The 15,310-nt window shown below is 45.4% G+C and overlaps 1 protein-coding gene across 11 annotated transcripts in view; it reads right to left on the minus strand.

The window, feature by feature from the left end:
- Positions 1–15,310, minus strand: part of LOC137605811 (serine/threonine-protein kinase WNK2) — a 36,059-nt gene that overhangs the window by 7,194 nt on the left and 13,555 nt on the right. For 6 of the 11 annotated variants that reach the window (XR_011037795.1, XM_068330619.1, XM_068330667.1 and 3 more), the window contains 22 exons: positions 15,100–15,272; positions 14,697–14,917; positions 14,445–14,602; positions 12,386–12,474; positions 11,710–11,929; positions 10,124–10,394; positions 9,919–10,034; positions 8,724–9,605; positions 7,167–8,120; positions 6,562–6,726; positions 5,994–6,413; positions 5,557–5,820; positions 5,329–5,372; positions 4,563–4,722; positions 4,335–4,451; positions 3,819–3,989; positions 3,554–3,605; positions 3,327–3,425; positions 2,163–2,965; positions 1,875–1,932; positions 1,714–1,781; positions 936–1,579 (listed from right to left, as the gene is read on the minus strand). Coding sequence is in view for 10 of the 11 variants with exons in the window: in XM_068330619.1 (XP_068186720.1) it covers positions 936–1,579; positions 1,714–1,781; positions 1,875–1,932; positions 2,163–2,965; positions 3,327–3,425; positions 3,554–3,605; positions 3,819–3,989; positions 4,335–4,451; positions 4,563–4,722; positions 5,329–5,372; positions 5,557–5,820; positions 5,994–6,413; positions 6,562–6,726; positions 7,167–8,120; positions 8,724–9,605; positions 9,919–10,034; positions 10,124–10,394; positions 11,710–11,929; positions 12,386–12,474; positions 14,445–14,602; positions 14,697–14,917; positions 15,100–15,272 (6,149 nt within the window). In the remaining variant the exon portion in view is untranslated. The remainder of the gene's footprint in view (positions 1–935; positions 1,580–1,713; positions 1,782–1,874; positions 1,933–2,162; positions 2,966–3,326; positions 3,426–3,553; positions 3,606–3,818; positions 3,990–4,334; positions 4,452–4,562; positions 4,723–5,328; positions 5,373–5,556; positions 5,821–5,993; positions 6,414–6,561; positions 6,727–7,166; positions 8,121–8,723; positions 9,606–9,918; positions 10,035–10,123; positions 10,395–11,709; positions 11,930–12,385; positions 12,475–14,444; positions 14,603–14,696; positions 14,918–15,099; positions 15,273–15,310) is intronic. The other 5 variants (XM_068330646.1, XM_068330627.1, XM_068330656.1 and 2 more) reach the window with 4 other exon arrangements.

The following is a 15,310-nucleotide window of genomic DNA, read 5'->3' on the forward strand; positions in this document are numbered from 1 at the left end:
AGAGAGAGGAAAAGCAGAGAAGAGACGATTTGAAGCCCAAAATAGAACAGAGGCTGCTGCAGTGAGAACTGAGCTGGTTTGCTACCACACTGACATTCTACCTTCTCTTTACACACCCTTCGGTACAGCAGTGTCCATCATCTACTTAAGTCTATTTCATTTAGACCGGCATCAAGAGACAAGTCTGTGTTGGATTACAAAGAATGGATTTTATTAACAAGGTGAATGAACTCATGTGAAAAATCTCAATTTAGAGATATTAGATCTTTTCAGTGGAATTCTACATTCTGGTGTTGCTGAGCTGAGTATTATGATAATCTAAGAAAAGTACAAACTTGTGTATTTAATTTGCTTTTATTTAGATCCTGATAATATCAAAGCAGTCAAACTAAGGAGTAATATATTGGATTTGGGTGCATAATTTTATCAAAGTCAGATGACCCACCTATTATTTCCGCTGCTGGTCAAATCAATGCATTAATGGCCGATGGCCGGGCCAGATTATTTATGACTGGTCATTTCAGCTGGATATGGGTTTTTATTGTATTACTTATTGCATTTCGACTTGCATTGCAAGCGACTCAGTGTTTATAAATCATGGATTTGCTCTGTTCCAGTTTGTGAGAGAAGCTCCTCACAAAGAAGCTCATGTGACCACAGCCTTCTTTATTTTCATACGACTTGTCTCACCACGCATGTCTTTTTATCTCAATGAAGTGATGTTAATGTTTAGTAACTTGGCAGTGGGATATGGTAATTACTTCATGATCAATAATAGTGACCATGACCTGTGTGGGATCTGTAATATTGAAATGAAAAACTGCATTTTCAGCAGTTAAAATGGAATGGAAACCCTGAACAGTGCAGGAGTTATCATCATAATAATAATAATAAACTGGACACGTGTGTGCAGCTGTGTGTGTGTGAGACTTTACTTTTCTCTCAGTTTCTGCAGTTCTTTCTTCATGTCGGCGTCCTCGAACTCAGAGTCGTTGTCGCTGCTGATGTAAGACGAGTGGGTGTTCCCCGCAGAGGGCAGGTGCGTCTGACCGTTCATCGCCACGGGCTGTCGGCTCGGCGAATCAGAGCTCTGCTCGCTTTTGCTACGCCCAGAGCGCCGCAGGAAGGCCACCGCCCTCTTCATCAGGTCGCTTCCGCTGTGTTCCGACAGGGCGCGAGCCGGGGGGGTGGGATGTGCCGGAGGGAGGGTGAAGCCGCTGCTGTCCTCATCTGCTGAATCAGCTTCGAGATGAGATGAGCGTTGAGAGCGGTGATTGGTTGGAGTGTCGATGGTCTGCGCCCGGGGGATGTAGCTAGGGGTGAGGTCGGGGCTGGACGCGGGGGCTGCCCGGTAGAAGTTTGGTGGGGCGGAGTAACGGTTACTGGTGTGGGCTCTGGATGTTTCTGCTTTCTCGTTAGCATCTGCAGCTCCCACTGAGGAGGTTCCTGCAGGGACCGGGCCCCGAGTCTGGCTGTGAGGCTCTCCAGAACTACTGGAGGGCAGCGGGGAACTGCAAGTGCTGCAGGTTGTCTTGCTTTTCTCCAAACGACAAACAACATGTGGAGGAGTTGGCTTGATCTGAAGGGGAAGAGAGACAAAACAAGGGGCCTTAAACACACTTAACTGACGACACCCAGTATCAACAGTGGTCCAAGCTATGACCTGGATCATCACTGATTTGATTACGGGGAGATTTGAAAGTAGATTCTTACTTGAAAGCGGCTTTTGGAGCCGTGTGAGCCGAGGACCGCGTCACATCTGTCCACACCTCTGTTTGTAGCTGAAGAATCGGGAATTGATTTTAAACACACGCTTCTCTAGATAACATGCAGTAATTGTGTAATATAACCATTACATAAATATTGTTACCTACTTGGCACTGCAGAGTCACTTAGTGCACCCACACTATCTGTGCGCTCAGGAATCTTAGGCTAACAGAGAAAGAGAGAGGGTGTGTGAATAAAACACATCAGAGGAAAACACAATGAAGAATTATTTCGCTGACAGTTATTTTGTTACACTGGCCTCTTTAAAAACACACTAACAGTTCTGCTGTTTCCAGCTAATCGTCAGAACATCAGAGTAAAATGATTCAGTGATTCTGTTTTACTCAGCGACGTCTAATCGTTCACATTTTTCTCTCACACAGACTGAGTTTTACCAGTGGCTCTCCTTTCTTCTTTGTTAGTGCCCCCCCCTCAGTGCTCTGGCCATCTGAGACTGAAGGTGAGCTGACTCCCTCCGAACTGGAGGCCTGAGGGTCAGGCACGGCGCTGACGGACTGGGAGGAAGCATGCTCCTGGTACAACAGGTTCCTCAGCTTCTCGTCCAAAGTCTTGATGGTGCGGTCAACAAACTCCACCCTGCGTGGCCCCTCACTGTCTGACTCCCCGGGCCCCCCGCTCACTGGCTGTTGGTGGGTGGATGACTGGGAGCACTGGGAGGGACGATGTGCTGGGCTCTGGGGCTGAGAGGTGACTGCTCCAGGCTGCATGGGCGTGGCATAGGGTTGCTGCAGGACCACAGATTGATGTGGGGTCAGCTGAGAGGGTATCTCTCCAGTAGGACTGGACTTCTGGACAGGGTGGTTAGTTTGAGAAGAGGATGAATCACCAGCTTCTCCTTTATCAATACTACTCACATCCAGAGAAACGGGTGGCACGATAGCGCAGCAGGGCATGTCTGCTACCATAGAGATTGTGGAGACGCAAGGTTCCTCCACAGGAATGGAGTTCTGATGGATGGCATCAGCAGCGTCGTGAGCATGTTTAGTGACGGAGGGCTGAGGCTGCTGGATCCGAGCTTTGTCGGCTTTTTGGCCTTGAGGTTGCACTGTGGTCTGAGCCGCAGGCAGCAGGGGGGAGGATGACGACAGATTTTGGGGAGATAAAGATGGGATCGGTGCAGCCGTTGCAGTCGTGTTGCTGTTGGGCCTGACTGACGACGAGGCAGATTTTTCAGATTCTGGAGAAACATAAATGGTAATTAGGAGAACATATTGTGGATAATTAGTGAAGCCGTGGACGTGTAGAACAGGAGCTAGGGTCTAGTGAGAGGTAGAGTGTTACATCACTGCCCTTCTTGCCCCGTCAGTCTCTGTCGGATGGAGTATAAATCTGGCTAAGAACGACTGCAGAAGCACTCTTACATAACCGACCCCAACTCTAATGCATGCACTGTGTCGTCACCATCAACAGCAGCAAGAAAGACACCAAGGTTTCAGTTTATTCTACAGAAAACAAAATACAACATTGAAAGAAAGCGAACTGTCACATTAAAATTGTTTACTCAGTTAGTTGTCTGTGTTTCTGTGTGTGCAGCGTACCCTGAGCAGCAGAGGTCTGAGACGTCGGCTTCTCTTCGTCTAACAGAGGAGTTTCAGCCACAGGGCAGATGATAAACCAGCGCTTGCCAGTGTGGAGGACTGAAAAAGAAGAGAAGAAGTACCACAATGGTACAGATTGATGATTTAAAAGCAAAATAAAGAAGAAGAAGCAGAAACTGATTTTAGAGACTCCTCAGTACAATTTCACACTATAGTCAAAGTCTTACCATTTTGTTGGTACACCAGCTGTGGGCTGTGAGGTATGGAAGCCTTTGATCCCTTCAGAAAAGGGAGGATAGCTTAGAATATCTCACACACGTGTATCAACTTAATAGATATTTAAAAAAGGATTTTCTTAAGATTTGAACCTCAAATAAATTTAATTAGATTCAAGTGTCACACCAGCAAGAACTTGTGTGGATGATGCTGCATGCAGAGTCATTTTGAGTGTTCTTTTGGGAGACAACAGAAGACAACAGTTGACTTCCTCACCTCTGTTCCCAGTGCTCCAGCTCCCTCGCTCTGCTTGGGACTGCCTGCCTGGTCAGAGTTCCTCTCGCCCTCGGTGTCCTCACTCAACATGTCCTCCGCCTTGTCCACAATGTCTTTCAGCTGCTCGATGAACATTTCTCTTTCTAGTAGTAGAATGAAGTCATTGTCCACCTGAGCAGGAGGGGGGGAAGGAATTATCTCTACATGTTTTAGCTTGACAAGAAAATGCTGCAAGTAAAACAGAATATTACAACTTTCTATGTTAAAAAGTAGGTATTTACCTACCTGATGATATAATTAATACACAATAAAAACATTTTATAATATCCATCCATCCATAGCACAACACTCATTGGTTACAACCAGAGCAGAGAGAAGGAGCCAGAGAGAGATTAAAGTTTTGCTGCATTGCAGATCAGAACAGAAGCACAGGGACTTCCAGACTGAATGCAGGAATAAAAAATAACAGCAGTTCATCCAAACTATCAGTTCACGAGGCGCTGAAGTCACACACACCATGTACGTAGCAATCTCCTCCGGGGCGTCTCCATCCAGATCAAACTTGAAAGTGACCATTTTATGATTGTGGGTTTCCAACTGACACTCCACCATTTTATCACCAGTGTTACACACCTGCAATGAGAGAGGACACCAAATACACATTACAGAGATATAGACGAATACTTTGTTTAAACGTTGTCTTAAAGAACGGTGCATCCTATTTTAATCTGTTCTTTTACTCACGTTCAGCATACTGAGCTTTGGCCTGCTGATCTTCTCTTGCCGGGACCGGGTGCGTGACGACCTGCGGTGATGTTTACGGACTTTCCCTTCGCCTCTGCCTCCATGTGTCCCCTCATAACCGTCACTCATCTCCTTCCCTGACGTGGCGTCAGAGTTGACACTGGTTTTGGTGAGGAAAGGCCATTAGCAGTGTTATTACGTCTGTAATCATTGATTACTCATTGAAATGGTCTTGAACTTTAGTGGAATTATTTTATATGGCATTTATCTTACTTGCAGGATCAGGCTGAGACCTGACATGTCAGCCTAAACTTAAATTTAACACTAAACAGGAGCTGCTAGCCATTACTGATTATATTATGATGTTGAGTATTCAGCTACACTTGAGGACTTGGAACGAGATCCCTTTATTTTAGGAGGAACAGCTACCTGGTTGTTGAGCCCTTTCATATGTGAGGAATGCTGGAATGCTCTCCACCTTCCCTTAAAGTAAATAAATAATGTCTCTGCCTCTGGGAGTTTAAAACGAAACAACACAACTCATTACTGATTGCTTGGCATTTTAAGAAAACGCATTTTAGAGCAAGAATCCTTTCAACATGCCACTTTTTACTAATTAGTATTAGTATTACTTTGGATATTGCAGTAAGCTAAGTGGCATCGTGTCAACATTCTTGTAACTGCCCATTGGATAGCTTGCTGAGATGGCTGTTTTTGGGTATTTGCTCCCTTGATTCGAATGGCAGAGGAAAAACTGCGCCCACACCTGTCATGGCTCTGTCCTCCAACGCGTTTCTCTGTAGCCTGATCCTGCAGATAGAACCAACAAAACAGACTGAAGAATGAAAGAGCAAATGTCAAGGAGTTCCTTTCAGATTACATTCCAGACAGAGACTTGAGGGGAACTGCACAGATCACAGTGCATTGTTATATGTGCTTTATAAGAAATAAGACAACAAAACAAAGTGAATTGAGTGACAGTATGTGTTCAGACCTCTGCGGTGGTCTCGGTCGGACCCTGACTTGCAGCTCCTGTGGAAGCGCTGAGTGGTTTCTGTGGAGTCGGGCAGGAACTAACAGACCCGTACGATGTTCTCGAGTCAGACGGAAGCTGAGTCTGAACCTGAGTCTGGGGCAGAGCCTGTGGGGGCAGCTGGGCAACAGCGGTGGCTGTTTTTGGATCTGACTCTGAAGTGAAGACTGCATGTTGAGTGAGCTGAGAAGAGGCGGTAAGTTCATGATGGTCGACCTGGGCATTCTGGGAAATTGTCAAAACAAATGGGGTATTCTCACTGAAACATTAACTTATACACTTCATCCATCAAAGATGGAACAACTCTGACTCAAAAAAGGCAAACACAAATGAATAAAACTGACAGATAAAAAGCTTTTCCACACCTTCTTCAACTCCACTGCAACCATCATATTTACCTGACTCAGAGGAAGAGTGCTGCCATTTAGGGGAGGGTGTGTGTTCTGGAACAGGCCAGTGTTTGTGTGTAAGGGTTGGGGAATTAATGCAGATATGAATGAAGGCTGCAAATGAGAAGCGTCAGGTCTAAAACTCTGCTGCAGAGTGACATTATGCGGGGGCTGTGGGGACGGGGGTTCCACCTTGCCCAGTGCAGGTGAGGGACACGACATCAGAGACACTGGAACAGGTGACACTAACACATTTTCAATGTGTAAAGGAGAAAGGGGGGAGACAGAGGGGGTCACAGGGAGAGCTTGTCCAGGAGAAAGGAAGATCTGATTAAGAGAGGAGGACGGTGAAGGGTGAGGGGCAGTGCAGGAATGAGGGTAGGAGGGGTCACAGTCACTTATAGATGTCATCACTTGGACTGTGGGGTACTGTGAAGGAAAGTGGAAAAAAAGAAGGAAGAAATAGAGGGGAAATAAAATATTCTAGACAAAATAAAATCCTTCGTCTTTATTATCACTGGTCCTTATCCAAGAAAAACACACAGACTAGTTCATGACAGGTAAAAGTCACCAGTACCTTGGATGGAAGTGAGTTTGAAATCTGCTGGGGCTGAAGCTGTTGGTGGACAGAAGCCTGCGCCGCTGTCTGTGATGACACGCAGAAAGATGACTGGCTGACATTCTGCCCCTGGTCCTGTCCATCCTGCCCGAGCTGTGAAATGTTTTGACCAGCAGGAACATTCTGGAGAGGAAGAAGATGAGTATGAAAATGAGTGTGAGCATGTGTGTGTGTGTGTGTGTGTGTGTGTGTGTGTGTGTGTGTGTGTGTGTGTGTGTGTGTGTGTGTGTGTGTGTGTGTGTGTGTGTGTGTGTGTGTGCGGTAGGGATGATCAGAGGTCAGGTCAATAATGACAGGGATTCAACATTCATCCAAACAATATGAAAGTCTGTGGTTCCTGCTATTGGTTGAGATTAAAATAGCTCCCCTTTCATCCTGTCTCTAAGCCTGGACTCAGTCTGAACCCATTGCACATGGGTTGGTGGCTCACACCTTGTACCAGGGATACAGGACATGCATGGGGTGGGGGTGGAAAAGCAGTTGCTTAAGTCAATGTCATTAATGTTATAATCACTGATGCATTAAATTCACTCTACCCATTTTCACTGTCACTATTCACTCACCTGTTGGTTTGCATGCGCTGCCTGCTTATGGGAAGAGGCTGGAAGATTTGGAGGAGCCACGACGTGATTGGCCCCCCCATTGGTCTGCTGACCTGCAGACTGCACAGGGGCCAATGGGCTTGCAGTGTGTTGCTGCAGCGCTTTGAGGGGTGGATGTGCATAGCTCTGAGGAGCTGCAGCCGGAAGTGTTTGAGGGAGGGGGGTCTGCTGGATTGTGGACTGGGATAACTCGTGGCATTGTTGTTGAAATTCTGTCTGTGCAGTTTTCTGTGGAATCTGCTGACCGGAAGATTGCACACTTTGAGGATGGTGTGCAGGCTGCTGCATTAGCTGAGGCTGAATATAAGCCTGCCCAGCATACTGCGTTAGATTTATACTGGACTGTGTATTTTGTGGCAACGGCTGTTGGTGATCTTGCTGAATTGGTATCTGTTGGTTATAAATTGCTGGTGTGGAAGAGCTCAGACCAGGCTGCTGACTTGGCAGATTGACTTGCTGCAGTCCGCTAGCTTGTGCAGGATGAGACTGAGCTGTGGCCGCCATAGTTGGTGCCACAGATGCGAGAGGGTGGCCTTGTGCTGGCTGCTGTGCTGGCTGGGTTGCTGCTGCAGCCATCTGCTGCTGCGCTGGAGCAGGACAACCTGATACTGAATACGCCTGTTGTTGAGTCTGGACCACTAAGTTCTGAGAAGTTTGCTGGCCTTTCAAAGACAAAGTCAAAGAGCTTGGTGTTGTTGCTTGCTGTGGTTGGTGGCCTCGTGGTTGGTGGCTCACAAGCTGTGGCACAACTGAAGTTAGAATCGCTGGACCTGCTGTGGCAGCGCTGTGTTGTCCAGCGTATGGAGCAGCAGAGTAGCTGTGTCCAGGCTGGTTGTACTGCAGGGGCACATGCACTGGTGTGTGGGAGGAGACCAGGCCTTGGATCGATGGATTCTGGTGACCTGCTGAACTGGCCTGAGGACACAAAGGAGAGAAACTCAAATAAGACACTTTTACAAGTGAATTTTACCGGTTATGGGGGAACTGCTGCAAAAACTAGCAATAATTTTCAAGTGTGTTAAGTATAAACACATGAAAGTTTAATGGGAAACAGAGGGATGAAGGCACTAAATAAGGATACATGGATTTGTGGCGAAAGCAGATTGTTGAAATATGGACATGAGGAAGAAATGGTAGGACAGACAAAGACAGACTGAGATCAGAAATCTAGCCCATCTCCTTCAGAGACCATCTATCAAACATGAGCTAAAGAGCAGCACAGCTGTAGCCCGGCGCCCGTTAAGCAGAGTAGGAATGTGTTAAAATTTAGTTCAGTTTTGGAAAAGATTAATAAGTGTTAATCAGCAGGTCTGTTATCGACTGCACCATTGTCTTCCAGCAGGAGTAAGCTTGGGACTTTTAGGAAGATGGTCAGTTCTGCAGGCCTATGCAACCAGCCAAACATAGCAGAAAAGAGATCAGACCAGCTCCATGCATACAAACTGCTGCAGCCTAGGGTGAATCAGGCAGGTTTTTGCCCCTAATGGGACACTAGACTGGTATTCTGCGGTGACCTACCGCTCCCACAGCCCTGGTAAGTTGCTGCTCTCCTGCAGAGAATCTATCCTCGCAGTCCTGGGTGGGCTTTTGATTTCCACTCAAACTGCCACACAGTCTGCCGTCTCCATCACTGCAGACTGGCCTGTGGGCAGGTGAGGGCCACAGCGTGGAGGGTTGGGTGGATGTGGTGTGACAGGGGGCTGCCTTGCGGCTGATTATATTGAAAAGGGACTGCTGTAGCAGTGAGAAATCTGAAGAATCACTTGAACCTTTCAGACGTCCGTGACCAGGTGAAGTCACTGGTCCACCAGAAACCGGGTGGTGCCTTAACTGACAGGGACAGAGGTGTGTTGGCATGATTACAGAAGGATGGCCCTGACTCCCTGCTTGGGACCTTTGAAGAAGCAAAGAGAGGCAGGCCTGGCATGCATGGCTTAAATGCATTGCAAAATGATGGTTATGAGGAGAGGTTAGACTCAGGAGACTACTGAGGTCAGAGTGTCTACGTCCTGTTGGCACGGGCAGAGTCAAGTTCTCACATGCGGCCTCTGATGTTTGTCTGATGTTGGTGTCACTGAGGCGGCGGCACTCAGAAAGCGGAAAGACAGGGGGAACCTGCAGCCGAGTGTTCCGTGAGAGAAGGACATCCTTAGCATCTGTGTGACGTTCTGATTGATCCTCTGGTACTGTGGGGGTGGGACTGACAGATCTCTGAGACACATGCAGGACAGGAAGCTGAGCAGTGAGGTTTGCTCTTTGAGTGTCAATAACAGGGGCGCTTCCTCTGCGGGCAGCACCTCCCAAACCACTCCTGAGTTCAGGGTTCAGCTTTGCCCCCCATACTTCACCCTTTTCACAGGAATGAGGCCGACCTTTCAGCGAAAGGCTACTTCTCCAGCACTGATAGAGGAGCAACCAAAAAGCAAAATGAATGTTACTCTAAAAGAAATAATCTTCATCAAAAAAAACACAGAAAACAAATGTATGATGAGGACAAACAGAGTTTGAAGCAATGAAGCACAAATGTATGAAAACAACTCTTGGATGTAAGAGTGAGCTGTAGAAGTGGATCTGCATGCATGTGAGCTGTGCAGATGAATATACGTCACCTATGCTTTGTTTCAAGGCCACATGAGCACCGGCTGCCGGAGTGTTTGCAGTGTGATGCATCTGAATGTACATTTTCTACATGGGTGTGTGTGCTGATACAGACCTGCTGCGTTGCCATAGTAATAGGCTCCAGCAGGGACTGGTAGAGGACACTCTGCTGACTGCTGTGGGGGTCCGAGTACACGGTAGAGCCTATGCCACTGTCAAGTGTGCCATCCGCTGCAGAGACACACAAACCAGGCATCATAAAAAACGCTAAAGATGAAGCTAATGGTTCTTTCTGGGTGGAGGCGAACTGATGCTCATACATGTCACTGAGGTGGCGCTGGCTGGCAGGTTACAGTGCCTGTTGTCTGCCTCCGGCTCTTCTGGCTCCAGCAAAGGCTGGCCTACATGTGCAGGACCAGCAGAGATGCCCTGAGCAGGAATCATCTGGACCCCGTGCCCCCCTTCAACATGATCCATTGTAGCTGTAGTAGACACTGTTCTCTCCCTCCTCCATTTGATCAGTGCCACACGGTCCCTGATCGACTTTCCCACAGTCTTAGCATCACTTTCCTGGAAAAAGCCAGACTCCACCTGACAAAGAAAAGAGAAGAGCATTACTTCCAGGATATTTTGAGCATGGTGCACGTGATAAAGAACGGGCACATTAAAAAACGAGGACAAATGGGAGTCAGGGTAACAAAAAAAGGAAAGAATATGAAACTATTTTTAGGGGGGAAAGCAGTGGGGAACTATTTCCTTTGTTAGTATTTCATTGTTCAAAACAACTAATCTACATACAGGGAAGTGAGAATGAAGGCGATCCAACACCATCAATGAAGAAACATAATACTCTGCTGTTTCGATTGAGTATTTGACGGCTGATCTCACACTAGAGCACGCTTGGCTGTACAAGCGTATTGTACTGTTAGCTCATTGTACTCTTGTCTGCTCTCCTCTCCAAGGCGATTGTTACCAAGGTCTTAATTTTGTTTCCCAGCCTCACAGCCTGGTCAAGGCTGAAAGGGAATGAATTGGAGGAGATAGCAGACAAAGACACACCCAACTAGAAGGACGACACTGGACAAAAAAAAGAAGACGGAAAAAGAGAGAAGAACAGCGCTCACTGCCATTGGACCAGATGGCTGAGGATCAACAAAGAATCATTAAAAACTGTCTGCAATATGAACTACAGGGCCTTAACATGAAACTTTCTCAAAACGCATTTTATTGACGTAATTTTAAATATCCCCAATAATAGGACAGCATATTTCCTATCCTCTTAAAAATAAGGCAGCAAATATGATGTGCATTTTTAATTTCCCTCTCAAAACCTGGTACGGTTGTCAAAGAACAAACACTTCTCATCTGTTAACCTGTGTTTACTTGTGCTGCCTATAACCCCATAAGTCAAAACAGTTTAGCGTAGCTCCAAGATGTAAGTTGATTAATATAAAAGCTTTATGTTCTGTATTGTAATGGTCTCTACACAGGCAAGTCTTCATTAAGCACCATCAGATAAGGTACCCACAGGCCCTGCAATATAATCCAGGCCCAGGAAAACAGGAAAAAGCCGTGCGAACAAAAGTAAATATAAATCAGGGATCCCTGTATTCCTGGAAAAGCAGAGGAAGCTATCATGAGCAATCTGTATTTGAGTGCATTCTTTAAAGATGAGATACGAGTCCTTCCGGCAGCTAGAACACGCCAAAACAAAAAGAGATGCACATCATCACAACCTGCATACTTAACATGGGTAATGAATAATATAACACCAAAATTTCTTTAAGGCAGACTACAAAATGTCAAACAAATTAGTACGGTACATAATTTGCAGGATCCCAAATCCATTTTTACCTTGAAATACGTTTATACTGTTAAATTCTTGTATGAAAGGATCCTTGCTCACCATCTCTTGTGCCACAACTTCAGGGACCTCCTTTTCCAGGTCAAATGTGAACTCGATGGCTCCACTTTCCTTGTACTTTCCCTTTAACTTCTTGTGGTCTTCCACCCATAGTTTAAGAGCAATTGAGTTCTTTTTCCCATCATCTTCTTCAGCCAGCTCCACCCTTACACCTGTGTCCTCTGCAAAGAAAGCATGGTTCAGCAGGTCCTTGATGCTGTACCTGGGAGAGGGAACAACAAAGCCCAACGTCAACACAGAGACACCATTTATCTGAGAAGCACATCATATATTTAGATAGTGGTAGCATCAATATGGTAATCTCAGGTACTACAATTGTATTGTATTGTGATTCTAGTGATGGCCTTGTCTCACACGATAATTTCATCATATATGGACATGGTCTACCTACACTGTCAACTCTCACAACCTAAACCTATTTCAGCAACTACAAAAAAAGCCTCTGGTAGCTAATTAAGATTCATTTTCTCCTCTATACAAACTCCTTATGTAACAGAAATGAGAGACACCCTGTAGATGTGGTGCGAGCTGCAGCGCTGCTGAGAGGCCAACTGTCAGTGCCACAGCAATGAAGCGGGGGAGGCGAGACAAGGCATGAAAAATGAGACGCTACCTTGTGGGCTCTACTGGCTGGACACTGAATAGGACAGCAACTCACCGCTCTTCCTTCTTTTGGCAGATACACTCTCCAATGATCTCGTTGATTTCAGGATCCATGACTTTGTTGTAGCTGGCCGGTTTCACTCCCTAAGGGAAATATAAACAAGAAGATTGGGCCATGTGATGAAGAATTGCTATATTGATGAAAAATAATCACAACAAAAGAGACCATGCGGATGTTTACATGATGTTCCATCCCCAATCTTTACAGTCTAACACACACACGCACACGCACACACACACACACACACACACACACACACACACACACACACACACACACCCTGAGGGCTTGTTGACCTTGACGAAGCACAGCAGCTAAGGTTAGCAGGAATCTCTGTCAGTTGCAGTATGTTCATAAAAAGGCTAAAAGCATCCATAAAAGCCTCATAGATCACTGCCTGGGTTCCTGATGTGGGGTTGTTAGCAAGATACAAATAAAGTTAAATAAATAAAATAAATAAAATTATTTCTTTGGTTTCTATGATATTTTGAGTGTAACAAACATTCTGAGGGGACGGTGGTGGAAAGAATAAATCAATTACTATATTTCTGCAGGTTATTTCTAATTTCAACTTTGGTCTCTCCTTCATTTTACTATTCACTCACAAAATTCTAAGTGCAATAAAATCTGTTTGGTTTGCACTTCCTATCATGCAAACACACACACAGTACTACACCTCTGGTGTCTCTGCAAGCACACACACACTGGCTTGCCTTGCCCCGCCTCATTCTGTTTGTCTGTCTGCTCTGACTCTTCATCAGCAGGTTGTTCTAGAAAGGTGACCCAAACAACACAACTTGCATTCTGGACTAATTCCACCAGTGATTATGTTTTCACAACTGCAGGAGACATGCATGTGGTGAGGCTTGTGACAATGACCTCATGTCTACCAGGTGCACATTGGAGAGATTGCAACACCTTTAGTGCCTTTAAGAATTAAAGAATTAAATGTATTGCTAATCCAAAAGGGATACATTTTCTTTTTGGCAGTACTACACCTTCTTGGTTAAACATGCTGGCCTTCTTTGCTAATCTATTTTGCAATCTATGTATTTCTATTCTATTCTATTCAGATTTTGCGTAGCCATTCTCCCAGTGGAGCAGTCTAAAGTGAGCTGTAATTAAAAGATCATTCATTTAAATAAAAAAAGGCCCTGTATGCAACTCAGATTTCAAATAGCTTATACTTGCATCCTCTGGATTAACACTGCTGCTAATTAGTCATCTACATGCTCTGTGTGCTCAGAGAATAGTCTGCTGCCACCAGGGTTCCTCTTTGATCAACCTGTGATGAACTTCCTGCTGTGGTCCCTGCAGGGCACTAACATACAGCGCATACAGTAACAATGTGAAGAACCATATGTACAAGCAGCTGTACTTAAGCTGGCGTCATCAATAAGTACAATTAGGACTTCTGTTCTTTAACAGCACATGAAAGGGTTACTGTGTGTTGGCCAAATCTAAAGAGTGGAAAATCAATACCATAAATCAAATATGGAAGTCTATCATAATATTAAACAAGGCCTTTGTCTAAAAACAGTGTGCATTATGCTTCACACTTATTAAAATTGAGTGGAGTGCAGCCTTTAGGCTTTATCTAGAATACAAAGGAAATTTGGGCCCCCGTGGTGACTCCATATGGCTCATTAGATTATTCTTCCAAGAAAGGCTGAGCATCCATCTAGCTGAGAACAACAGAACACAACTTGCAGTGTAACGTACTGCAGCTCCTCAGTCCCTGGACGGATCTGGTGAAGCCACTGAAATCTCCTCTGACACCGCTATGACCTATCCTGCGGGTTCACTCACCCTCTCATTATTATAAAATACATGCTGCAAGCTGTCTTTATTTTGTTGACCCTTTCAGAAAATTACAGTTACACTCTACAGCTAGCAGAACGAGAGGAACAGACATGGCCTCTCATCTCTACAATTCTCTCTTTTGACAACAAAAGACAACAAATTCATATTAGTTTGTTTACCTTTTGCATGAAGGAATCTGTATGAACTCTGATTTCTGAGAAACGGAGAAGTGAACAGAACTTTGACTCACACTGGTGACCTTTCGGTATATCTGTGCAGCATTCTGACACTCAGAGTAGGGGTATTCAGACGTGGCCATCTCCAGCATGCACATGCCAAAGGCGTAGACGTCGACGGCCTCATCATAGTGCTCCTCATACATCTCTGGAGCCATGAACTCGGGGGTTCCTGAAGAGAGGAGAGCACCAAATCGATAAGCATTTAACCTCCATGCTGTGACCATGTAATCAATGATCTGCCAAGTCTGATTACAGTCCTCTACCTATGACGCTCTTAGCAAATGAAGCCGCCTTAAGTGTTGCCAGTCCTAAATCTCCGATCTTGACTGAACCTGTAGGTCCAGTGATGAAGATGTTATCACATTTGAGGTCCCGGTGTATAATGGGAGGGCTCCTTGTGTGGAGAAAGTGGAGGCCTTTCAGGATCTGCCTGCACCAGCTCCTTAGCACCTTAGGCTTCATTACTTTGAAACGCTTTAAATAGCTGTAGGAAGGAGGGGAAACATTACTCGACTATCAAGAATTTCCGAACATATTTTCAAAAAACACACAAAAGAACACAAGATAAAACTTGAGTGAAAAGATAATTTCACTTCAACTAATGTATTGCCAAAGTTGCAAATGGTAATTTCTTTGGAAAAATTGCCTTATTTCATCAATACTCACGTTTTCAGTGTTCCCGAAGTCATGAGCTCTGTGACTAAAACAATGCACTTCTTGCCTTTGAGGGGTGACTCCCAAAAGTCATAGAAACGGACGATGTTGGGATGCTGAAGACCCTTTAACATTTCTGCCTCTTCCTTGAAGCGCTGACGCTCCACTTTCGACAGCTTACGATCCTTCAAGAAAGAAAAAAGAAATAATGGACACAAAACCC

Source organism: Antennarius striatus, chromosome 2 (assembly GCF_040054535.1).
Source record: "Antennarius striatus isolate MH-2024 chromosome 2, ASM4005453v1, whole genome shotgun sequence".
NCBI classification, from domain to species: domain Eukaryota; kingdom Metazoa; phylum Chordata; class Actinopteri; order Lophiiformes; family Antennariidae; genus Antennarius; species Antennarius striatus.